The sequence below is a fragment of the Patagioenas fasciata genome, chromosome 5 (assembly GCF_037038585.1).
Source record: "Patagioenas fasciata isolate bPatFas1 chromosome 5, bPatFas1.hap1, whole genome shotgun sequence".
Classification (NCBI taxonomy): Eukaryota; Metazoa; Chordata; class Aves; order Columbiformes; family Columbidae; genus Patagioenas; species Patagioenas fasciata.
The window spans coordinates 48,100,760-48,127,363 of record NC_092524.1 but is presented as its reverse complement, the minus strand read 5'-3'; the positions used below and the strand labels follow the sequence as shown (position 1 = coordinate 48,127,363).

The 26,604-nt window shown below is 41.3% G+C and overlaps 1 protein-coding gene across 40 annotated transcripts in view; it reads right to left on the bottom strand.

Annotated features, from left to right (window-relative positions):
- Positions 1-26,604, bottom strand: part of NRXN3 (neurexin 3) — a 1,036,700-nt gene that overhangs the window by 750,366 nt on the left and 259,730 nt on the right. For 39 of the 40 annotated variants that reach the window (XR_011739408.1, XR_011739409.1, XM_071809509.1 and 36 more), the window contains 2 exons: positions 10,832-11,133; positions 3,713-3,874 (listed from right to left, as the gene is read on the bottom strand). Coding sequence is in view for 38 of the 40 variants with exons in the window: in XM_071809509.1 (XP_071665610.1) it covers positions 3,713-3,874; positions 10,832-11,133 (464 nt within the window). In the remaining 2 variants the exon portion in view is untranslated. Of the gene's footprint in view, positions 1-3,712; positions 3,875-5,648; positions 5,671-10,831; positions 11,134-26,604 lie in introns of those variants that run through there. The other variant, XM_071809512.1, reaches the window with a different exon arrangement.

The following is a 26,604-nucleotide window of genomic DNA, read 5'->3' as shown; positions in this document are numbered from 1 at the left end:
TTCTGTGGTAAGAGGAGAAAACTTGGTTCAGACAATTCAAACAAAAGACTGTTACCTTCACTGTGGTTTATTTAGATACTCCAGCAGAGGAGCCCTGAGATCCCTGGTTCCTTGTCAGGAATACTCTTACACTCTCCAGTTCCTCCTAGTCAAGGCTTAGAGACTGACCATGCAAAGTGTCTACACTGACAGAGCTGCCCCTCCTCCTAGCACCAACCCCAGCTGAGTGGAGAAATCCTCCCCAGCTGCAAAGGGGCAGAGCGGGGCATCAGGCACTCTGCCCATTGCACTTCAGCACCTGCACGCAATTTCAGAGAAAGCGGGAAGGCAATGTGCCACTCAAGAAGCCCTCTTAGCCCCCACATGAGCAGTTTGGTTGCTGTACTGTAGGGCTGATGCAGTCCAGAAGAAATGAGAGTGGTGACATGGTGAAGGCTGAAAATTTCATCCCAAAGCCTTCATCAATCCCTTTGCCTTTCTAGGAAAGTGAGACATCACTAGCAGAAGTCTTCAACAAACACAGAGGATTTGGAACAGACCATCCTACTGTAAGACATTCAATAGGTCAGTACAGGGTTTGGCAAGTTGTTCATCATTATAAACAGCAGTGCAACGCACTCAGCATGTGTTGTCTCTGGGAACAGGTGATTACATAGCTATGACTTCAGCAGAAAAAAGAGCCTTGCTCTACCAGAAAGCATAAATTGAAAGGAACAATACTGGTTATTATGGTCTATCCTATCCCTTTTTCCAGCATCCTTAGCTTAGAATATTTTTCTTAAAAGCTCAAGTTATACCAGTACTGGCTGATGGGAAACTAAGCATCCTTCTTGGCCGCACAGAAAACTGTAAAAACTTAATCCAAAGGGACAGATTTATTAAATATGCCATCATGCAATGCAGAGAGCCAATTAAATTCCCTGTAGTCAGTTCTGGAACCAGGAATGTTACAGGCATGCAATCACGGCCCTAACCCAGTTCCAGCTCTTGAAGGAGCAAAGCAGGCTGCCTCAGGGGCTCATGCTGACCCCCACAGGCATTCTAGCTTTCTTGAGGCAGCTCAGGTTTCCTTCATAGCATGCTGCACTGTACCACACAGATATACCATGGGCGTTTCAGAAGTAAATGTAAAGAAAACACTGAAAACAACTGTCCCCTGATTTTGAGTGGATTTAAGGTTGATTCTGCTGCCTGTACCGCCAGTGTTTTCATCCCTAGCAAAGGAAAGAAGAGGAAACTGACCCTGGGAGGAATTTCACAAGGCAAAGTATTTTCCGCTCAACTCATCCAAAGCTCCACCTATAATGAAAGCACTGTCTGCTTTGGTGTCTGAGAATAGCTCACTAAATATGCAATGAGAACCTTTCTCTGCCTAATACAGGCTGTCTGTTCTGGTCAGACCCTTCTCCATGCAGCTGTAGGATGTTATGGCTGCACTTCTGGATCTTGTCAGGATTCCGACAGTCATCCAGGGCCACTCTTTCTCCATTAAGTGCAGCTCCTCATCACCTCCACTTGCCAAAACCAGAACCGAGGAAAAGCACAATGGTCAGCTTCCTCACACTTTCTAGTGATACCTGCAGTAACTCATCCTGTGGCCTAAGGGGCCTAGAAGAATAATGGACTGGACATGCAAAGTGCTAATTAGTAACAAGGATTTCCTTTTGAAATATTAGATTTTCTCCATTTATCCCATTTCCGGGTGTCTTCCCCTGCCAACCCTGCACTACACTTATGTTTGGTGAACAGCAAATACTGAATTCCTTCTCGGAAACCAGGCAATATACATTTTGAGCACATTTTCACAGCAGCTTCAAAGCATTACTAGGTCACTACTAAGAGCAGGTTGCTATTAAGCAGACTATAGCTCAAACCCAGCCACTACCAGCCTGCCTTTAAGTGCAGGCAGCTGCTCACACACATCTTCTGTCATTGCCGAATCAAGATTACAAAGCACATTCTGATTATCTGTTTTCTTCCCCTTCCTCTCATTATTAAGCGGTTGCTTGGGTTTTTCTTCTCACACAACATTAAGAGCCTGGGACGGCTATGTAAGCGGTTCTTAGCACACTGTGCAAACTAATAGAATACAAATGATTATATAAATAATAAAGCTGCTGAAGATTTTCTTGTCACTGCTTTCTCTGCTCCATTGGCTTGACTTAAAGCACACATAAAAATGGCCTCTACTAAGTGTTATGTTCATAGCATCCATAAATAAAATTAAGACTGTGATTTAAAGAGACACTAAGAAGCTGTATCTCTGCTTGATCTCAGTCAAACGGGGATGCTCAGTGTCTATGAAAATCAGGCCCAAGACTCTATAAATGAAAACAGAAGCATCTGATCCCTGCATGAAGGTTTGTGTTCAGTAAGTCACTTTCATTTCCTATGTAAGATACTCACATGCTCTTTTCCAGCATATGAGTAGCCCCTTAACTAATTCAGAGGTCAGGCAGGAGAGCAGCTCCAGACTCTGACAGCCATCGCTCACATCACAGGACTGGCACAAAACACGTGACCCCTAACACCATGAGTCGAGCACTGGTAGGATGGTAACTCGTCAGGCAGCTACAGCTGCAGAACAACATCTAGCTCAGCATTGCTGTTTCTATGACTCCTGTGCAGAAACTCACTGCCTTCCCTCTGATATTAAATATGCATACCAAGAGGATATTACGACAACCCTCCTGGCTGAAAATAAAATTACAACCCCCAAGCCACACCCTGTGAAAAACAGGATTAGTACAGAATCACCTAATTAGGAAGGAAAGTCTTGCAAGAAACTCTTATTCTGGACTACCTAGGAAGCTGATTGTCAGAAAAATTAAGGTTGCTTTTCAGTAAGCTTTCTAGAACACATTTTGGGGTGTTAATATATCATAGTTAATGACAGCGATCATCACAAATTATTTCAGAAAAGCTAGGAAAGAAAACAAAAGCTGACTGCAAAGCATAACATCCAAACAATAACTGCACCAGGTTTCAGATTTGGGCTGAGTTTTCATCTTTTTATTAAAATTAATTTTACTTTTGGGGAACAATAGTCGATATTCTGGTTCCTGCTCCTACATAGTTGTGGAAGCCAGGTAGCTTTTCCTGACCAATGCAGCAGTGCTCTGCTACATGGGCTTGCCAATACAGTATGCTTCAAGTCCACACACCGCATTATTGCCACATTTTTCTCACCTAAATTATACATATATTTTATGCTACCCTCAACTTTCATTATTCCAGTTTAGGCTTCCTCTTTATCTTCCTGATAAATTGACAAATGCCTATATGCCCAGGTAAAACCCAAAACATTAAAAAAATATCCTAAATAGGTTTCTTATTATTATTTTTTCACCTAAAAAGGATGCTTAGTAACCAAAACCATTCACCTTTTTTTTTCTTGGTAATGGCTATTGCCTCAGTGCCTAGAAGACTGTAATGCTTCCTTCTAAATGACTACGGAAGGCACCTCTCCCACTACCATGGATATGTTTTCTGTAATCCAAGCACTACAAGTCTCATTCTGACCATAAGATCGTGAGTTTTGCAGCTGACTCCTTCTGTCTATCTGAACAAGTTTATTCTTACAGAGCTGTTGCAGTACCAGCATAAAATGCAGCATCAGGAAAAGACATTGAGTGTGTAATGAAAGGCAGGAAGGAACAATGACTTTGAGAAACCTAAAGCACAGAAACAAGAATTAATTTGAAATTGTTACCTCTTTGAGGCAGCCCATGAAGTTGTTGCTTACTGGAGAGCCAGGTAAATCAGCAGTACTGGGGCTCCCTCCCACATAAAAGAAGTCATCCGAACCCAGCATGGTGTAGTCCTCTTGCGTGTAGCCCGTGGTGGTAAGGATGCCATCCACAGAGATTGTCACCTGTTCGAGGGACACAATGGACAAAAAAAATCCCAGCAATGACCTTACAATCCTGAATAGAACAAGTTACCTCCTCTATATTTTTATGTCAGTTTTATTAAGGATTTTGTTGAGATTTGGTATGTTGTTTTTTTTTTTTTTAGTTCAGCCAAGCTCCATTTTCTGGTCCGCTTCACCCACAATGGAAATTCTCTAGCACCTGCTCCTTCCCTTTCTGGTGTATCAGCACTGTCAGGCTGACCCAGCAGTCTACCCATTGAGATGCTTTCCATCTATTCAGGCCAGAAAATGGAACTGTCCTTCAAAGTGATTTCTCATATTATCTGATTTTATGATTAATTAGTCTTTATTTTAATGATTAGTTAGTTATGGTTGTTAGTAAAAAAAAAAAAAAAAACAAAACAAAACCAAACCAAAAACACACTAATGAAGACGAAGTTGGTATTTTTTATTTTTTTATGTTTCTTTTGCTCATGGCACACTGACAATCATGCATTCAGGAAGGGGGGGAAGGGATCTCACTTTCAATACACTATGGATGTGCATGCTATGTACCTAGAGAGACACACACCCACCACCCACAAAAAAAAAAAAAAATATATATATATTACAAATTAACTCATAATCAGAATATAAATAGGAAATAAAATAAATCAAAATAAATCAACCACACACCTACACGTGTGAAAGAAGCAGAGAGAAGAAAAAAAGAAAGAAAACATAAAGCGTGCACACTCTGTACTTTGACACGCCATGCCAATATATCCGGAGCCCAGAAAGTTGACAGGAAAAAAGAGAGAAGAGAGAGAGGGAGAAGGAGAGAGAAAATAACATTTCACACTCGCATGCAATCAAAAATAAAAATACCAAACTCAAAACCAAACAGAAATGTCCCCAAAAACTCTAACCCCAAACATATGGAGGGTGAAGGGGGGCAGAAGGAGAGGGAGGGAGAGGAGCAAGTGAATTTGGTGTGTTTTGCTTAGAGTGTTGTTAGTGGCTTAAAGGGAAGATGGAGGAAAATAGATGGAGGCCAGGAGGAGAGGGGTGAGTCACCAGACGTGGACATGCCATGCAGAATATGTACGGAAACAAACGACTGGCTGAGCTCCTGTTGGCCACGGCAGGTAGAGGTCAGAGAAAGTGAGAGAGAGAGCAAGAGGGAGGAGCAGGAGAGAAAGAGGAAGGAGGGAAGCAGGGAAAAAATCAGAAGAAAGAGGACAACTCCGGCCAGTTTGCCTGTAACAGCCGTTGCCACAACAAAAGGATGAGATAAAAAGAGAGCCTTCACCACCACATACTAGAGGCCCTGCAATGGTTCTGATCTAGAAACCTTCAGAGTTTAAAAAAAAAAAAAAAAAGGCAAAAAGAAAATGTGGGGTGGGGGAGAAAAAAACAAAACAAAGACCAAAGTGAAAGAGAGAAAGCTAAACTCAAAAAGCAAGGAAAAAAACCCAACCATTTATCACTGGAATGGAAAAGAACTAAAGAGAGAGGTAAAAAAAAAATAAATAAATAAAAATGAAAGAAATGTCCAAACCCCATTTCCAGATGAGTTGTGTTAGTTGCTTTTGTTGTTCATTTTTCCATTAAAAAGAAGATGGGGGAAAAAAAAAAAAAGAAAATGTGTTTTCAATGAAATTAAATTAAAGGAAGAAGTATAAAGGAGGGGGGAAAAAGAGGGGGCAAGGGGAGGAAAAGGCAGGTAACACACGGCAAACCCAAAAAAAGAGACAATAAGAATGATATCTACCAGACAATGTAGTTTGTTTACCATAGCGTGTCCAATGCCTGAGTGCTTTGCGGAAAAGGGGGAAGAAAGGAAATTAAAAAATTGTGAACAGAACGATTGTTAATTAAAATAACTAAAAGCAAAGATGAGTCGTTAGGGTGTTAGTACATTAGTTGGTTAGTAAAAAATGACACATTGCATGAATGGTCTAGTGTTAGTCTTTCAAAAAAAGGCGTGGGGCGCCTGAAACACACACAAAGTGAGAAAGAGGACAATATGACCAGGACTTTATGGGGAACCATGCCATCTAGACTGTAAAGAAGAAGGGTGCTGCCTAGTCTTCCCACCCTGATATTAGTCATTAACTTCAACCCTTGTATACATTATCCGGTACTGAAGTAAAGTTAAAACAGTGCAATACTTACTCTTCAAATGCCTATCAAGGTGCTTCCCCCAAACAAGAACCTTACCCTCAGAGATTTACACGCACAATACATAGGTCATCCCTTCAGCACAAACCCAACCACAACTCCCTTCTTCCACCCACCATCATCTCTACATTCCTGCTCCTCTTCCAAGCCTCGCTACCCTCAAGCGTTGCAGAATATCACAAGCAGGACAATATTTCCCTTGGCTGAAGGACGCAGATGAAGATGAGTCCACAAATCCAAGTCTTCCTTACAAGTGTCCCAGTCTGCAGGTTTCTTTACAGCAGGTAAGTTTGTGACTTTCAGGAAAAGCACAGAACAGAACAACGCCTGTGTTTGGCTGTTTGCCTGTAGCTCACTTATATCATCCGAGAGTACCGGAGTTGAACCTCTCCTACTTGCAGGGAGAAATGTGTCAAGGAATTGTGTAGGAAGAATAATGTTGCTTGCATCAAGGCTGAAGACAGAAGACTGACAAGATTTAGTGTTTCTCCTGTCATACTACATTTATATCATAGAGGAGCTGGGAGAATTCACCAGTCAGTTCACTTACTTGGGTGTAGCAGAGCTTTGGAGATGCGGTTAGTCCCTTCCAAGGCATGCACATGCCAGCTGTTTGAACTTACACATTGTTTCTTGTTTGCTTTCTAGCAGCTGAGGTACTTAAGGTCTTTATAGCAGATTTTGCATGGTGACTAGCTTCAGTGTTAATAGGGAAATGGAGCTCATGGAGGCTCCAAGTCCTTGTTCCAGTGTGACTGAAGCTGGCAAGAACTTGACGAACAAGATCTATGCTGCCTTGTGTAAAAACTATCTGCTTTTGAATTTCTGAGTTATGCACTGACTAAAGAAATAAATTTGTGAAAACCGTGTGGCATTGAACATAGCGTCCCAGGTCTGTTTTATCTGTCTATGGTAATGAATAATAATACTTGCGTATAAAGAGTGCAAACTCCTCCAAAATCTCCATGAAAGAAGTCTCACTCTCAGCAATATGCTGTTACTAAATCCATTTTTACAAACAAGGAAGTGGCACAGAGGGGAAGAGCGTGCTCAAAATAAGGCAGAGTGTCAGCAGCGGACATGAAGACAGACATGAGAAGCCTGACCTTCAGTCTTCCCTGCTCCTCCTACTCCCATCAGACCACACTGCCCCAAACACGCTCCGAAAGCCATGGTTAAATACAGTCATGATCCTATTTCTGGTAAAGGTTTCTCACAAGGCAGAAATAGGGCTTAGTTTTAACTGAAATAATAAGATAAATAAACAAGTAGATTTGCTTTGACATTAACAATCACTACTCAAGGGAATCTGTGGGTTCACTTAGTTTGTCTCTAAGGAGATTAAGTGCTGTGATAGTCATTTGATCTACAAAGCAAGCAGCACTTAGTACACTTCTAGCTTAGCTACAAAACATTTAACAATTCCAAAAAGCACTGGGCAGAAGTCCAGCTATTTAAAGCTCTGCTCTAATTACAGGAACAGCTAAAAAATTATGCAAATCCTCCTCCTCCTTCTCCAACTCAAAAAAGGGCAGAGGAAAAGACTAGATGGCATCCTGAAGCTCCTGATGGCCCATATGCCTGGAATGGGATTTAGCTTTGGATAATTTTCTTGGAATTGCTGATTTGTCTTTTAAAGTTAATTTTAAGGGGAAATATATTTATATTCACTGCAACATTTTCAATCAATTACAAGGGGGCTACTGATTTCCTTATAAGGCCTCAGTATTCAGAGGCAATGTTTTAAGTTGGGGTTTTTTGCTTTCAGGGGGTGTTTTTTTGAGGAAACACGGGCACAGCTGGAAACAAGACTTCCAAGTGACCTGTATTATGATGAAAATTTACAGGTGAATTTATGTCAGAAAATAGACAATGTAGACAATTTCTTGCATACAAAATTGTTTAGGATATACAAGATAATATTGGACACAATAAATGACAAAATGTATAATTTTATAAACAAATAATATTTGTTCTTTATTATGTCTTCCATATGAAGATATCAAAGGACTTCACAGATCCTTTGAAAAATGTTAAAGTATTTCACAGATCAAGAAACTCTCATGTACACACACAGGCCATGGAAGTGGATAGAAGCTGTTGTCAGAATGGAGAAAAAAATAATCCTTCACCTTGTGCTTTATTAGAATGATGTCCTTATCTTGTTGGGGAAGTAAAGGTCAAGATATAGACTGACCATTCTCAGCTGTGTCCTGAAACATGTCCATAGCACGTATAACTCAGTTATCAGTCACTGAAGTTTACAATATTTTCCAAACTCTTTGTCCAGAAAATTGAAGGGTTTTAAGACTTCGTCCCCAGTAATGTCAATTAAAAGTAAGAATGCATGGGATCTGACAGGGAGGCTGCAGCATTCGAGGTTTCTCCTTATTGAAAAGCATGGTCAAACTTACCAATAATTTTTGGATGACAACTTTCAGGACTAGCAGGATTGCTTCTCCTCAAGGCCTCATCAGTTCCAATTTCTGGGCAGTTCTAGATTCTGCGTCAATGTCTTAATTTTGAGACTGAACTCGATCAGAAGTTAAAATGAAAGTATCCAGGGAAAAAAAGACTAAAAATAAAATCCAGCCCTATTGATATTTATTGGTTGAACTGTATTCTGTCATGCCTATTTATAGAACTGGACCCCAAGTCACCTCTGCTACTTATTTTTTTATTTATCATATGAAAAAATCTGTAGTGAATAGATAGGAAGATTAAATATTTATTGTGCTGCTTTACTGGCAAGGGATTCACCTGCTTTCTAATAATAGCCAAAGTACTGTCCTGGTCTAATCAAAGAGACACAGACATATTTCCATTTAACCATGGACTCACGAAATAAATTTTAAAATCACCAGCTGAAAGATTAGGAAAACAAAGTGAGAACTGCCTGTCCACAGTTTTGTCTGTGACCTTTCCTCAGTTTCTGCATCTTCAAGATCCAAACCAACGCTGGTATGAAGCAAGGATGCATTTTGCTTCAGGCACATTTTCCCATTGAAAATTTATTTCTGGTGAAACTATGATTAACTAAAATGACCAGTTATCTATACTGAGATACTCAGAGACCAGCTATTTTGAGACCATCTAAAAACAAAAAAATGCATCCAATAAAGCCACATATTCTGACCCTTCCTTACTGGACTGATGGGAATATCTGAACAAAACAGGATCATTACAAGTCATCCACTGCATAAGAAACTAATTTTTTATCTGCATATAGACTAGAGAAAACAAGCTCATGTGGCCATAAGTAAGAACCATGCAGTCTCATGAAAGTTTGATGAGAGATTTGTTGTCAAAGACCCAGATATCCTGTGTATGTAGAAATACAGGAATTCACATGGGAGAGACAAATCTCTCCACCCTTAAACCCAAATATTTAAAAGAAAGACATGACAGCCCCACAACAGATAAATTATCCACTGACATCTACTAGAGACTGTTTCTGGTCCCTGGAACTGATTATCTGATAGTCACAAATATATTTTTACCTTAGCTGTAAAATGTTACCACAAAAGCTGTTTTCTCAGCAAATTAAGTTGTATAAACTTAAACTATTAAGGGTTGTGTTAATATCCACAGCAATGAACAACCGAACAGATCATACTGTTTTCACAAACTGATTTTAAAACCTCAGTTTACAAGCTATTTCTGCTGCCTCTACCAAGCAGCAAGACACCAAATAGCTGCTATTCACAGCGTAAACCTCATTGATCATGCAGTGAATGTGCCTTAGTGACTTGATATATTCACCAGCTTTCAGAGTAAGGTTATTTAATTTTAACTTATCTATTTATGACTGAATTTATATTTCATGAGGAAGGCTTCAGGATTTTAAGACTAACCTCCTACCAAATACATCACCTGATAGAGTTGTTTGCTTAGAAAAGCAGCATACAGATGTGCAAAATTAAAGTGCTAAAACCAGAAAAAAATTTCCAAAGTGGAACTGTAGGGTGCTGGATTGATCTGTGTTTGCTTGGCTTTTTTGGTTCTTCCATTGTTCCAATCCTCACAGCCAACAGAAGAGTCTCATAGGCAGAGACAAAAAAAATAAAGTAGAATCTCATTATAGAAAAAAAGGGTGAGAAAAAAACAACAAGAAGAAAAGAACAGAAAATCAAGAAGACTCTGAAAGACTAATTAATTCTAAAACTATAAATTTAAAGTAATTACACACATACCCACCAGCCTGCATAACTGCACACTCACACACCAAAAAAACAAACCAACAAACAAAAAAACCCCAACAACCACAACAAACCCCACACACACACACAAGAAAAAAACCAAAAGTCTTTCAGAATTAGAATTATGACATCATGGCAATGGTTAAACCAATTAACAAAACTGAAAGAATAAGAAGAGAGGTGTAGAGCACTGGCTGTTGGAAAAAGCCTCTGTTCGCACAGTAATTAAATGCAACAAGAATATTACTGATAAGATTGAATTATAATTAAGGACATAAATAAAAAAGGGAGAACAGAAAAATAGAAATGGAAAGGGAGATGAAAGTAAAGTTATATCAAGTTTTTATTACTAAATCAAACTGGAAGGAAAAAAAACACAGAAAATTAATAAAGTGGAAATGAAGATATTGCAACAGGGATAAATTCCCATCAACTAATGTTTTTTCACTGTCCTTCAGATACCGAGATCCAGAAAAGGTGGAGAAACTCCAGCGATTGCACTGAGCACCTCCATTTCTCCATTAATCTCTCACATCTTTCTGTCCCAATAAAACAGAAAAATATTTCCCCAGCATTTTCTCCCCTTCACCATTACCTGCCGCAGGTTTCGTGTCACCTTAACGTCGTGCCACGCGTTGTCATTGAACTTGCCATTGACTGGCTCCACAATGGCCTCAAAGGCCCCAGACCCCAGGTTAATGACCAAGGAGACTGCACCATCTTTCAGGGCCAGGTTGACATAATCAGCTGACTTGCCGGTGTGCAGGATGAGCCCGTTGCGTTGCCAGGTCTTGAAGGAGAGAGTGATCTCATCGCTGCTGCTCTGAATGGGGTTTTGTGACAGGTCATAGCAAAGGTATTCGGAACCACGGAAAGTGGCCATGTTCTCATCTCGCACTGAAAAAAAGAGAAACGGAACTACTCAGCAGTCAGCCAAAAAGAGATACAAGATCATCATGAAATTTCTGAGCGGTCCCACAGCACTACTAGTGTTTTATACAACTGTATATCATGGAATACTAATGACTGTACAGATCCTTTGGTAGCAGGGCCATCAAGAGAATTAACGGCAGGGACCTCGGTACCAAAGAATTTCAGTGCTGTGTTTTCAGTTTCACTGCAGTGCTGTCACCATAGGGACTGTTCAAAAGTATGCAGTAGAGCCAAGAAAAAAGTATATTTAAAGACACTCCTTTAAGACACTTCACATCCTTTGCAGGGGAGAATGGTGGAAAACTCTAGTATTCACAGCATGACCCAACATCTCCCAAAGATTAATATTTAGATTAATCACTAATGTCATCTGATCTGATCTTAACTCATCTGCCAGACAATGTAAAACGAGCACCAGTACATCCTGACAGAGCTGACCCCTCCTTTCTTGCAGCTGAATGAGACCAAGCAGACAAGAGGGCCACATGAAGCATCCAAGTTTCCTTGTCTGAGAGCATAAGGGAAGTCCACATAACCGTTTTGTTACCTTTTGATCACCATATCCACAAAATCTGTACTAGAAAAGCATATCCTTTTCATACATCACAAATAAAAACGGGGGGATTATTCATAGCATGTGACATGAAACTTTTCCTCCGTCAGGAAAAAAATCCTTTTTATGGACAACAGCAAAAGCCACTGACTCATTTGTTAGCAACTGGAAGCAGCATTTGAATACCATAAAAATCCTTTGTGGGAGCTGGAAGTCTGCTTCCCAGCACCTGGGCTTCCACAGCCACACAGAACCAGCTCTGCTGCCATACCTTGCTTGTGTCACTCGAGCCAGCTGTGTACCTTGGTTTTGCCCAGAAGAAGAAATACAGGACAGTGATAGCAAAGCTTGCAGGAGAGCTGTCTGTAGGTCACTACTACCAGTACAATCTGGGGAAAACTGTATTTACAGTGAAGTCTATACAGATCCTCCCACTCTGTACTACAGCACTGACTGCTGGCTGCGAAAGTGAGTCTGAGCGTGAATAACTAGATGGTACAAGCAGTCGAGCTATCATTACTTACAATCTGCTGCATAGGGCAAGTGCTGGTGTGATTGCCATTGACTTTAATAGCATTTTCCTGCTTCATTTTGTATCATTTAGTAATCCTAACACAGATTGGCCAGAATTTGTTAGTACAAGACTGAAGGGAAAATACTTGTTGTTGTAGCTATTCTTGAAAAATAACTACATGGTGAAACCTGTGCCCTCGCAGCATGAAACAGTGGTGACAAAACAGAACAGCGTTGCAAAATAAACATATATCTCAAGTGGTAGATCTGCTTTAAGCAGAGACTTTTCCATCTCGATTGAGGGTATCAAGAATGAACTCATTCAAAAATCTGTGCACTTTGAAGGCAGCAGTAATGTGTGTTTGTGCTTATGTAAGCTTACTGTGTGTCTATATACTCCTGCAAACAAACAGCAAGACAAATTACTTCACACAACAGTACGGATTGGGAGCCAACTGGATCACAAGCATCTTTACAGAAAAAGACCTGGAGGTCCCAGTGGACAAGTCGAGCACACGGCAGCAGTGCCTGCCCGTTCAGCAAAGGCAGCCGCATCCTGGGCTGTGCTCACAAGAATGTGGCCAGCAGGCCAAGGGGAGCCATTCTTCCCCAATGGACACTTGTGAAATCACATCTGGAGTACTCTGTCCAGTACTGAGCTCCTCCTTACAAAAATGGCCTCAACGTACTGGAGCAAGCCCAGCAAAGACTGACCACAGTGCTCAAGGTGCTGGAGAAGGTGATGTGTCTGGGGAGGCTATGAGAGCTGGGTTTGTTCAGCCTCAAGGAGAGAGAGGGCTCATGGGAAACATTATTGCTCTCTGCAACTGCTTAATGGAAAAACATAGAGAAGACAGGGACAAATTCTTCTTTGAGATGAGTAGAAGAAGGATGAAAGGCAACAAACACAGCTGGAACTCAACAAATTCTCACTCTATAAAAAAGAAGTTTCACCTTAATGATGGTCAAACACTGGGAAGGCCCTAGAGAGTCTGTGATACCACGATACTTAGAAATATTAAAAAATTGACTGTGCCTAGCCCTGAGCTGCTTGCTCTAACTGGACCTGCTCTGAGCTTGTGGTTGGACTACACAGCCTCTGAAAGTCCCACATTACTTCATTCTGTGATTCTGTTCTGAATCTTAGAATAGTTTGGGTTGGAAGAGACCTTCAAAGTCATCTAGTCCAACCCTCCTGCAATGAGGAGGGTCATCTTCAACTAGATCAGGTTGCTCAGAGCACTGTCCAAATTGACCTTGAATATTTCCAGGGATGCGACATCTGCCACCTCTCTGGACAACCTTTTCCAGTGTCTCATCACCCTCATTGTTAAAAATTTATTCCTCATATCTGGCCTGAATCTTCCCTCTTTCAGTTTAAAACCATTACCCCTTGTCCTATTCCAATAGGCCCTTCTAGAAAGTCTGTCCCCTTCTTATAGGCCCCTTTTAAGGACTGAAATGCCACAATACTGTGTCCCCGGAGTCTTCTCTTTTCCAGGCTGAACAACCCAAACTCTCCCAGCCTGTCCTCACAGTAGAGGTGTTCCATCCCTCTGATCATTTCTGTGGTCTCCTCTGGACCTGCTCCAACAGGTCCACGTCTTTTCTGTGCTGAGGACTTCAGAGCTGGACACAGCATTCCAAGTGGGGTGTCACCAGGGCAGAGTAGAGGGGCAGAATCACCTTCTTCAACCTGTTGGCCACACCTTTTCTTATGCGGCCCAGGACACACTTGGTATTGCTGGGTCATTTTCATCCACCAGTAAACCCAAATCCTCTGCAGGGCTGCTCTCAACCTTCATCCCCCAGCCTGTGTCCATGTTTGGCATTGCCCTGACCCAGGTGCAGGACTTTGCACTTGGCCTTGTTGAACGTTGTGTGGTTCACATGAGCCCACTTCTCAAGCCTGCCCAGGTCCCCAGCCTCTGGATGGCATCCTGCCCCTCAGGTGTGTCAACTGTACCACTCAGCTTTGTGTCATCTACAAACTTACTGAGGGTGCACTTGTTCCCACTGTCCATGTAATTGATGAAGGGATTAAACAGTATTGGTCCCAACACAGACCCCTGAGAGACACCACTCGTCACTGATCTCCATCTGGACATTGAGCCATTGACCACTACCTTCTGGATGCAACCATCCAACCAATTTTTCACCCACCAAACAGTCCACCCATCAAATCCATATCTTTCCAATTTAGAGACAAGAATGTTTTGGAGGACCGTGTCAAAGGCTTTACAGAAGTCCAGGTAGATGACATCCATAGATCTCTGTTGTCCATTGATGTCCATCTGTCTTGGTTTTGTTAAAAAACAAGTTTCTCTTTTAGTGAATTTCTGCCTGTCAGCTAAAGCCTTCATGTCAGCTGCATTTTCCTGGAGAACCCAACACATGTTTTGGTTAAACCTAGCAATGGAATGCAAACTTGTTGATAAGCACGGATGGACATCTCGCGAGAGGGGCAACGAGAAACTGGTGATCGAGAGACTGACCAACGGTGTATAACATTCCATTCACGTGAATACTTTATATAAAAGTGGGAGATCACGAGGATCTCGGCCCTTTGCCTTTTCCCTTTTTTCCTCATGGCTGACATTAGGAGAGGACCTTGCTGGTCGTCCCTGCGAACTGAGGCCTAGTGACAGACTGAATCCAGCTCCGGTTGGCTACAGAGTCTAATCCAGGACTTTGGGTGCTGGCTCTGCAGTTGCTGAGACTTACAAGATTGGTTTTGTATATTTTGTATTATTTTCTCTATTCTTATTAGTAGCATTAGTAAAACATCTTTAACTTTTCCAACTCTCTTCTCTCTGTCCTTCTTTCCCTCCCGATCACCTGTCCTGAGTGGGAAGGGGGGAGAGGGAGGGGAAAAAGGGGGAAGTGGGGGGGAGAGGAGGTTAACAATACATCTGCCAGGGTTTGATTGTCACCCCGCAATCCTAACCCTCGACACCATCATAGAAGGCCACCAGGGTGGTCAGGCAGGACTTGCCCTTAGTGAAGCCATGCCGGTTGTCTCAAATCACCTCCCTGTCTTTCATGTGCCTTCACATAGCTTCTAGGAGGATCTGTTCCATGGTCTTCCCAGGCACAGAAATGAGGCTGACAGGTCAGTAGTTCCCAGGGTCTTCCTTTCTACCCTTTTTAAAAATGGGCGTGATGTTTCCCTTTTTATGGTCACTGAGGACTTTAACTGACTGCCATGACTTCTCCAATATCACAAAGAATAGTTTGGCAACTACATCAGCCAATTCTCTCAGAATTCTGGGATGTATCTCATCAGGTCTCAAAGACTTAGGTATGTTCAGGTTCCTCAAGTGGCCACGAACCTGATCTTCTCCTCTCACAGTGTGTGAGACTTCGCTGCCCCAGTCCCTGCCTCGAAGTCCATCCACTCAAGAGGTGTGTGAAGAGAGCTTGCCAGTGAAGACTCGGGCAAAGAAGTTGTTGAGTACCTCATCCTACTCCTCCTCTGTTACAAGTTTATCAGCCTTGCTCATTAGGGAGGCACATTTCCTTTGACCTTCCTTTTCTGGTTGACATACCTGTAGAAGCCCTTTTTGTTATTCTTTGCATTCCTTGCCAAGTTCAGCTCCAGCAGGTCCTTGGCCTTCCTGACCCCACTTCTGTACAACCGGGCAGTGTCCCTATCCTCCTCCCAGGATACCTGCCCCTGCTTCCACCACCTGTGTGTTTCCTTCTTGCCCTTTAGTTTGATCAGCAGGTCTCAACTCAGCCATACTGATCTTTCGCCCTCCTTACCCTATTTCTTACACCTGGGGATCATGACCTCTTGCACTCAATGGAAAGTATCCTTAAAGATCTGCCAGCTCTGTTCTGCTCCCTTGTCACTAAGGGCAGTTTCCCAAAGGGTCTAATTGACTAACTCCTTGAACAGCTGGAAGTTTGCTTTCTAAAATTCTTCACCTGTCCTGTATCTCTCAGGAATGTGAACTCCACCAGTGGATGATCATGGCAGCCCAGGCTGCTTCCAGCTCACTGGTGTTGTTGACCAACAGGTCCAGTATTGCATCCCATATGGTAGGGGTGTCTATTACCCGGCTTAAGAAGTTGTCCTTGATGCACTCCAGGAGTCTCCTGGATTGCCTGCAGCTTGCCATGTTACTTTTCCAGCAGATGTCAGGGTGATTCAAGCCCCCCAGCAGGATGAGAGCCTGTGAGCATGATGCCTCCTGTAGCTGGAGTAAGAAGGTTTCGTGAATAGGCTCCCCTTAATCAGGCAGCCTGCAGTAAACAGCAACCACAAGGTTCCCTTTGTTGCCTCCGTCTGTAATTCCTATTAATAAGCTTTCAATTTGCTTGTGACTGTTCTTCAGAGAAAGCTCTTCACTATCTATAAATTTCCTGATGTAGAGAATACATTTAACTACCAGCAAGGAGTGCATACGCTTGTGTCAGTGTTCAACCAGCCTAAGTACAGAGGACTGATATTGATTGTGGTTCTGGAAGTCAGAGCTGAGCACTTAACAACGCTCTCTACAATGATAATTCTGCTGCCTAGTCACTCCTGATCCATCAGACAGGAACATGGTACAATCAAGTCAGACACACTCTCTATGTATCCACAGGTAATTCTGATCAAAGAGACAGTGTCTGAGGGCAGGAGTCAAACACGATCCTTATGGCTGAGCCATTCTCCTACAGCCATGGATATGTGAAGTACTGAATACACATTTGATGTCTTTGAAAATGGGGGTGCAGGAGGCTGACTGTTCACACAGAATAATACATATTAATAGCACTTATTTACACTTTCTCAGCCACTTAGACAAAATCTCACTGGTTTATTCAGTATAAAGGAGAAGGCAAAGAGTAGATTAGAAATGTAAACGGTTATTTAAGCCAATCACTGCAGACTCATCAAAACAGAGCAGAGCAAATTCAGAGAGATCTTACTCTTACTTATAACACTGGTTTTAATATAAGGTGCTATCAACCCACCCCTGTGTGCAAATATATCATCTGCGTTTTATTTCCAGTCATTTGCTGGTGACCCTTGTCACAGATAGAGTTCTGGACCTGATGCATCTTTGTATCCTTCCTGTTCCTAGGAAAAGGTCACCTCTTTCTGTTTCCTACGCTGTTATGGTTGGGTTTTTTTTTCTTACTTCTGTGGGTGCTCTGGATAGACATTCAAACTTTCAGATCACCACACACTAAAATCTCTCTGGGATTCACTGGCTAATCCAAATTCATGCCTGTGTACCCCATGTCTTGTAAGTACAACTCCCAAGGTGAACAACCCTCTAAAACTATTCTCCAAACCACAAATTCCTAAAGAGTTTACTAGTGGCCACATGGATGACAGATTTATTTGCCTCATTAAATGCTTTAGTGCACAGATTAGGCTCCAAAATAGTTGAGGAGCTTGACTGTGTGTTGCTCCAAGTTACAACACAACAGCCTGTGTCACGCCACATGAAAGGCTTTTTTTCCAAGCACAGCCTTTCCATGCTGGCCTGCCTGTCAGGATGCTCTGACATGTGTGATGACTATGACCACAAAGCACATGAGAATCACCAGAGAGCATGGAGGGGAAAAAAGGATACAGATTCTCTCCACAATGTACAATTTAGAACGGAAAAAGCCCTAAGCAGGTTGCAGGTCTCACAGCATTTCCGTATGCTTTCAGGCACACTCTGGTGATATCTGGAAGACCAGAGAGTGGCAAACCACTTATTATTTGTTAGCTCATAACCCTTGTGCTGTACATTTCTGAGGGTTCCACAAATTGCACAGTGATATTTATGGCTTCTATATTCTTTGAACAGTGGTAGTGTACCAAGGAGTCTCTGTATTGTAACACAACTGACCTAAAATAACTTCAACTTAAGGCCCAACTCAAAGTCACCAGGAATCTTTGGTTTATATTACATGGAGCAATAGATCAAACCCTGGTTTTGCTGGGATTCAAAACCCTGTATAAATAAGTGATATTAACTTTAAGTGATGCTCTAGCTGTTCAAATGTGACAATACAGCTACATAAAATAAAGCTTATTTACAACAGCATTTAGAATATGTTTGGAAACTCTTAATTTATATGTTATTTGCAAGACTGAATTTTTAATTCAGTTAATACTAGGTACATTTTTGAAAATCAGAATCTGAAGTAGGTTACTTAGCACATGTAAGCAATTAGATCTTCCATTTCACTTGTCAGTATTAATCTAAGCCCTTTATTTATTTCATAACACATTCATATAACTAACTTCTCTGCAAGAGCTGGAATTTGCAGAGATCTGAAACCTGTACAAAACTCCCCAGACATATTTTCCATAAACTCCACTCCTTTGGCATATTCAGAGCCTCACAGAAATCAGCGTAGAAGTGAAACTCAGGTTCTTCAAACTGATCATCACAGACCTTTTCTTTCAACAGTTATTCCATCACTTTAAGAAGTGGGAGTACATTATGCTTTTCTGATCAATCACTAACAGGCACAGCCAGCACATTAAGCACTTAACATCACCACCCCACTGCAATGCCTATTTTGCAAGTCTGAGATCTACACCCATTCAAAACCCCAAATCAGCTACAGGCACATACTGCAGGTTGATAGGAAGAACAGAAACAAAAGCACGGCCAACAACTACCTGAGCCAAGTTCCCGGCTCTTCTCATCTCTGCAGAAACCCCAGAGCCGGCTGAATCTCAGGCTGTCAGGATGTGCAGAGACTGGGGTTCTTTCTGTATTGTATATGGCTATGCTGCCCATTCAGGAGAGCCAGATGGTAATTTTAACTTCAGTTTTTATGTGCAAAGCTGTTGCTATGTGTTCCTGTCAAAGCTCTTTCTACAGAAGATGACTCAAATATTCAGAATTCACAACATCACTAGAAGCTAGAGAAACCTTGGCAGTTTGATTTATGGACAAGGAAACAAATGCACAAACATTTTAATGGATTTACTCATGGCCACCAAGAAAATCAATGTTAGAGGACACATTTGAGTTCAGGAGCTCCTAGCTCCCAGTCCTGGGCTCATCCTATAGGTTCTCATAGATTTGTGGAGGAAAAACAATCTCCTGTTTTTTCCCAGTCCCATCAGCAAGTCAACCCAGCAAAAATCCTGGAGCAGAGGAGCCTCCATAGTTTTGGATAATGCCTGAAAATAGATACTTAATGACTGTGAAGCTGAAAACAGCAAATTCTAGAAGCACTGATTCTGCCCAAGGTTGGGAAGTTTAATACTCAACAGAAGCAGCACCTCATGTCACAGTTAGGATTCCTGGCTTCACACACAATTAGGAAATATTTAGCAAAAAATAAGATAGAGAGTGACTTTCCTTTAGTCTCCCGAACAAAACTTCAAGTAGTTCTCTTAAGAACAAAAGTCAGCTGCCTCATCTGCTCACCTTCTGTCAAGACCCACCACATTACAGATATATTCGAAGGCAGTTCCTGTCTCACTGGGGTTTGGTTTACAGCCAATATTGGAGCATGTCTTCTGTCAGTGAAAAGAGAAAACTCTCTGAACTGCTTCAGAATTGATAGCCACTACAGTGTTTGGTGGGATTTACCTTATCTGAGTGTTTTGCTGTGCTTTGCACAGAAGAGCTGGTGGCTGTTTGATAATCTAGGAATGGTCTAATACTGTCAAGCATCAAGCTTCTCTGCCAAAGTGGAGTGTGTTAGTGATGGAGGCAGTGGAACAGCCAGGTACTCCCTTGACCTTCTGTGAAACAGAGGTCAACAGGGAAAACTGTATTTACAGGAAGCTTTTCTCACTACTATTTAATGTAACATAGGAAAATCTGTAAGGTGGGGAAATCATACAGGTACGGAACTTGTCTTAAGATAAAAACCTGCTTCCAAAGTTGGTCACTAACCACAGTACTCTTATTACTAAAATAGAGGACTATCATCCACCATGGAAGAAAAAAAAAAAAAGAATAAGAAAGAAACCTCACTGTGACAGTTGCATATCCCTTGATGAGATCTGGAGCCTTCTTCAACGGGGCAGCTGATGGCTCTTTAGCACCTTTGTGCCCCACTGTGCCTGTCCCCAGTACACATCCAGAGTGGCACAAAAGTGCTGACAGTCACATCGTCCCCCATCCCGGGCTCATAGTGACTTCATAGAGTCATAGAATCACTTTGGTTGGAAGAGACCCTTGACATCATTGAGTCCAAACTTAACCTAACTCTGTCACTAAACCATGTCCCTAAGAACCTCATCTACACATCTTTTAAACACCTCCAGGGATGGTGACTCAACCACTTCCCTTGGCAGCCTGTTCTAATGCTTAATAACTGCTTCTGTAAAGAAATTTTTCACCTGGTGCAACTTGAGGCCATTTCCTCTCATCCTATCACTTGCTACCTGGGAGAAGAGCCCAACACCCTCCATGCTACAACCTCCTCTCAGGTGGTTGGTAGAGAGCAATATTGTAGTGATCCAGGCTATGAAACTGCAGTAACTGAGCCACAGCTTTTCTCCTCAGCCCGGTTCAGGGCGGGCAGGAGGGATGGGGCCTGCAGTCGATAGACAGAGTCCTCAACAAAGGTGGTGTCCAGAGAAACTGAGAAGCTTCTGGGCTATGTGGTAATGACCACAGCCAGATCTGACCAGGCTATAAAATGGGGCCCCCATTGAAGACTCCCTTTGAGGGGTCTTCTCAGAGCAGTGGGTCTGTGAACAGAGCCCTTGGACTGGAAAACCACCTAAGGAGACTTCCTAGGACTGAGTACATCTCACCTCTTCTTTTGGCGAGTGATTTTCCTTCTGGATATATCGAGTGAGCCCTTGCCCACCCTCGGCAAGTGATTATTCTTTTCTGGGTACCCTTGAGTGAAAGAGGCCTCTGGTTCTGTTGATTTTTCTTTTTATATGTGTATGCTGTGGATTCTCATTATTCTTATGTGGTCGTACAACAATAATTTCCTGAACTGGTATCCATACCTGTGTTTTATGTTGCTGGAGTGCTAATTAATTTGGAGTTGATTTAATTAAGTTGATTAATGAAGTTGGTTTCTTGGTTAAACTCTTCTGGCTAGAATAAAGTCTCTTGGAACTTTCATCCACCTAAACTGACTTTTGGGGTGCCTCTGTGACATTCACTATGAATCCAGAACACAGAAGGAAAAACACATTTGTACTCAAAAGCCATTATGGATCGATAATTAAGTTAGTGCAATAAGGATGTAACGAAGTGCTATAAAATACAGCTACACAGAAGGCCTAAGTGCAAGGAAGTTAAAAAGGCAGAAGTTCTCACTATGGGGATTGGTCCTGCTGCTTGAATGATGGGCCCTCCTCACCCAAGGATGCCTGTGGGAATCAGCAGAGCACTACAGCTGAGCCATGGTGCTCAGCGGCTGTGAACTCACTGCACTTAGGCATCAGCTCTGCTTTCAGCAACATGACATTTAACACAAGGAAACTATTTAATTTATTTCTGATGGGATGACTGGCAAAGACCATGATCCTAGCAAGCACAACTGAACTTGGTGTTTCTTGGAAGAAATTTTGCAGCAGTCTTCCTGTACTGCTGAAATTAATTCCTGCTGTCTCACTGTGTAGCTGCATATGGATAAGGCTAAATACCTTAGTGCCAGCACACATATGTTAGTTCTCCTTTCTATACTATTTCTTATACTATATACAACGGACCTAAAGTTTTAACATTCTAACTGAACTGTAAGAAATCTTTTGACCTTAGTCACAATGAAGTCAGGAAAGAGTAAATTCCAGATATGAACCATGTGAACTAAGGGGGAATAGACTTACAATCTGTTCTAGATAATGAGATGTGAGAGATCAAGACATCACCTCCTGAAGGATGAGGTACAACCGCAGTCTGGGCAAACACCCATGAACTCTGCTAGAAGGTAATTCTGTTCTGGGCAAAAGGGTTGTCCTGGGAGTCACCTTTAATAGTTATAATCCTCAAGCACATTACAGAACAACAAACGATTTCTGTTCCATGAGTTACTTTCACATGTATCTGGTGCTCCCTCAGAGGTTAGGGGAGGAGAAATTGTACATTGAATGTCATGGAAAATAAATCAGCCAACACCTTTGAAGGACAAAAAAGGTGGATTATTTCCAACACCCTCCAAAAGAGTTGTCTAGTAACTGAATGCTGAAACGCTAATGAAAGCCCTCAGAAGCAGTCAAAGCAGCTCACCTGGATTCATGTTATCAAAACAAAGCAGGAGAGTTTAGCAACAATCAGGCTGTTATTTTAAAGAGATGCTGAAAGACTCCAGTAATAGCTAAACAGCAGTTTAATGTATCCTCAATTAAGTTGTCCAAACCCTTTTGTTGCATTCCTCCTTTCTAGCCTGTGGGCAGGAAAACCAATGCATCCAAATAGTTGTGGGTTTTCTAGTCTTATAATTCTTCTTATCATCTGATTGAATCAGTGACACCACTAATCAAACGCACTCATAAGGTCCCATGGTCTCTCCCTCACACACACACTTCTGTGCTCTCAATAATCAAAAGCAAATATTTGTTTGAAATGTCTTACAGAGCTTGTTTAATTATTGAGGTGCATAAGAAACAGTGTTCAAAATATTCTTCTATGCACAAAGCATCTTCTAAGCATCACCAACAGTGATACTGATACGTGGAAGCTTTGAGATCAATATAATATGCTGCATATGTACTCCATAAACTGTAAAATAAGAACAACTAAGTCATCTTAATATCGTAATGAGATGACTGAACTGATTGCATTGATAAAACCTTATAAAAAGAATATTACTTCTAACTTCAAGGAAATTATGGGAATAAATTTTCAGAAGAAAAGGAAAAAAAATTGTCTGTAAAATCATAGGGAGAGGTTATAATAAAGAAGATTAAGTGCTGAGCTGAAGTCCCAGAGTAAAAAGAGTAGTTTCCCAAATACTTACTAGCTTTAAACCATACTAAGTGATGTTAGATTTTCCAGAAATTGTCTCATTTATTGTTTCCTCAGGCCCCTCATTCTCACTTATATACCCGATCTGTAATCACAGTAATAACATCAGAAACTGTGTAGGTAAGAATCAATGGAGGACAACATCTCTCATCGTGTTTAAGAGATTTGAAGAGCAATGTTAGCCTAGGAACCCAAAGCAACAGTGAGATGCACTCAACTGTCAGTGCTGAACTCAAATTTTGTGCATAGTGGAACAGCACTGACCTTACCCAAAAAGTTCTTTCATCTCGCCACTAAGAGCAAAGGAAGCATCATGTCACACCAGAGAACGTCAAGTGCCTAGCATGAATCATGCCCTCTCCTCTGTTATCTGCTCTTTCACATGTTACCCTTCGAGTCTAAATGAAAATGCTTGTTGAAAGGTCCTCAAATTTAAGCTCAGAAGAGATCAAGGAGACATGGCAATACAATGATTGTTTGTCTTTTTGTCAAATCTGACTAATTTATTGCTTCCCTGAGCTTCAAAGCTCTTAATGAAAGCAGGAGGAAGAATTGCTGTCTCTAAAGCAGTGAAAATTAGTTTGACACCACTTCTCTAAAGATATTACAGAAGAACTCCGGAGCCACAGGTTCTCTCTCCGCTTGTGTTTCCTTGGACAATGCTCTGTGGGTTGGCTCCAACATAGAGCAGGCTCCGACCCCCTGGACTGCAAACCATGCCTAAGAGGTCCAGAACCAGCCCTGCAAAGAAACTGAACTCCCACAGCAAAGACTGAGAGCAAAGGAAGGGAACGGGCGTGATAGCATTTGAATCTTTAACCCAAAAAAAAGAGGAATGTCACCTAGGGCCCTGATCCTCAAACAGCTGACATGTACTATCCAATGGAAAACGTATAAAGCAGTTTCCCTTTCACATATAAATGACAGAACTCATGCTCTTAGACAAATGACTGCTTTAAATTTCTGGAGTATGAACCTATTAAATATGCAGCTGAAGTTCACACCATCTAAACAAATGAGAATTCGCACAAATTTGTGTTGCTTCTCAATCCTGAAAGAGTCTTCTTCACACAACAGTATATTGAAGTCCTTTCAATGAAACTTCTTCTGAGAGGAAAAAAAATTCAGATGCATCACAGAAAATCTCCTAGTTAGCACTTTCTGCATAGACACGGATTATTTAAACCTAGATTCATTAATAATATGACTGACTCTCTACACCACCTTTATTGACTTTTTTGTGAAAGGAAGCAAAAAACAGGAGAGTCTGAAGAAGTATCCAAACTTCTGTGAATAAAGCATTTACTACAGAAAACACCCAGCGGCATCATTTGCTCCAATACCACACAGAACAGTTGAAAAATACATTCATGAAATCTTTCAGCTAAAATGGTTCAATAACAAAATATAAGTTCAACAATAATGGAAATGAATAAATAAGATTCTATACATCTACAAAGCATTATAGTATATGGCTGGTAATATCACCTTTTAAATTGCCCACAAAAATTGATCTAAATGACGAACTACAGGTGTAGAAGTCAGAAACTGAATATTTTATCCTCGACTTTGCTGTTGATTTACTGTGCTACCTGAGGCACTTAATTAACCTCAGCTGCCTCCATCTGTACTACAAAGATAACAAAAATATAGGTTAAGTCCTTGAGACCTATGAGAAAAGAACGCTTCATGAATTTAATGAAACTTCTCTGCAAAACACTAAATGTTGCACAGCCATGAGGAGAAGCCACATCACCATCTAGAGCATATGCAGTTTAGAGTGTCCTGAGCATCCATCCCTCTTTCCAGCTATTTGCCATCGTTTGCTAAGTACAGACAACTGTTCCATTATCTGTGCGTGATGTTGCATTGTCTGCCATATGCAAAGAAACAATAAACTCCAAGTATCGGTCTGACTGTGGCGCTATGTACTTAGAGCTGTGCACATTACTTATATTCTAATAAGCAGGCCAAAGGAACAAAAACCAATCCTGTGACAATGTCTTGCTTAACTGAAAACGAATTTTAACAGCTTTGTTTTACACTTCCTTAAAAATACATTTCTTAAAAAAGTAGAGTTCCACTTTAAAATAAAAGCATGAAACATTTATTTTAAAATGAATGGTGCTGAATAAATCAATTTAAAAATATAACTTGCCTGAAACAATTTGATTTATTCATATAAATTCACAATTTGTTTTGCTTGAACAAAGTATGCTTTTTCTTTTCATTTCTCTGAACCATTTTGCTGCTCTCACTCCCGGCTCCAGAAGGTACAGGAAAAGCAAGCTGATGCTACTTATTTTGTCAAGAGATTAGGTAGCATGATGATGTGCTGGACAAAAGAGCTTCTCTAGATTCCTCACTGCTGAGCATGGGTGGGGGCAATTTCCATTGCTGCTGTATTTACTTTTTCTTATATTCTATTTTGCTCTGGATTTCTTCCAGTTTACTTATTTTTCTGTTGCATCATTCTAAAACATAAAGATGCCAGTCTCTGAACATCCCACCCAGCAGAAATGTTTCCTTACAGACTGAACATTCAGCTAAGTGCAACCTGACCAGAGAGAGAACACTGCCGCACCATGAACGTAAAATGCAAGCTTGAACATATTCACCAGCCCAGTATCCACCAGCAGGTATCCCTACTGCTGGGTTGTTACCCACCTCCTCTGCCCTTCTGTGTAGAATGTGCATGACAGTACAGCAGGGTAAGAATGTACAAGTGTACAACTAAGCTCTTAATTCACTGTGTTTTTATCTTACATACTCTGTTGAACCAAAGTGTTGTTGCTTTATACAGACCATTCTTTCTTAAAAGGCTGAAGTAACTTGCATGCCAACAAGAACCATTATATTCACCACATAGGAGAGATTTATTATTCTTCAGCAGCAATCTGTATCCCAGTCGCAATCCCCAGTTTCACGCTACCCTACTCTTCTAACCTATTGAAAAACAGATGTCAGACATCAAATACTAATCCTGATGTTGAGTATTTAGACCTGCTTATTATTGCATGTAGATTTAAGAGCACTAATACTCACTTAGTTTTATAACAGGATGTACTGCTGGCATTTTTGTTCCTTATGATACTGAAGACAAGGTCTTCCCCAAACTTTCTGACCTTAGTAAAAAGCCACACGATTAGGGAGAGGAACGTTAAGTAGCTATAGCAGTCTTCCCTGCACACATGGTAGGTTTGGTCCTACTTGGGAAGAAACATGAGGACTGCTGGTAGGAGTCTTCCAAACCTGACTGCAGGAATGAACAAAAAAAGATTTACACCAACATTGAGAGAAAGTTGAAAAGTACATTCAGAACAAAAGCACATCTAAGTAGCTCAGCAGCAGGAGAAATTCCTGCTTCCACTGAAGGGAACTATTTTATAAAATTGCTGGAAGCTCTGAAAGAAAGGGTCTGGAAAGGCAGAAGCAGATAAGCAGCACTGTAAGGTGTGTGTGTGTTATGCGCACTTG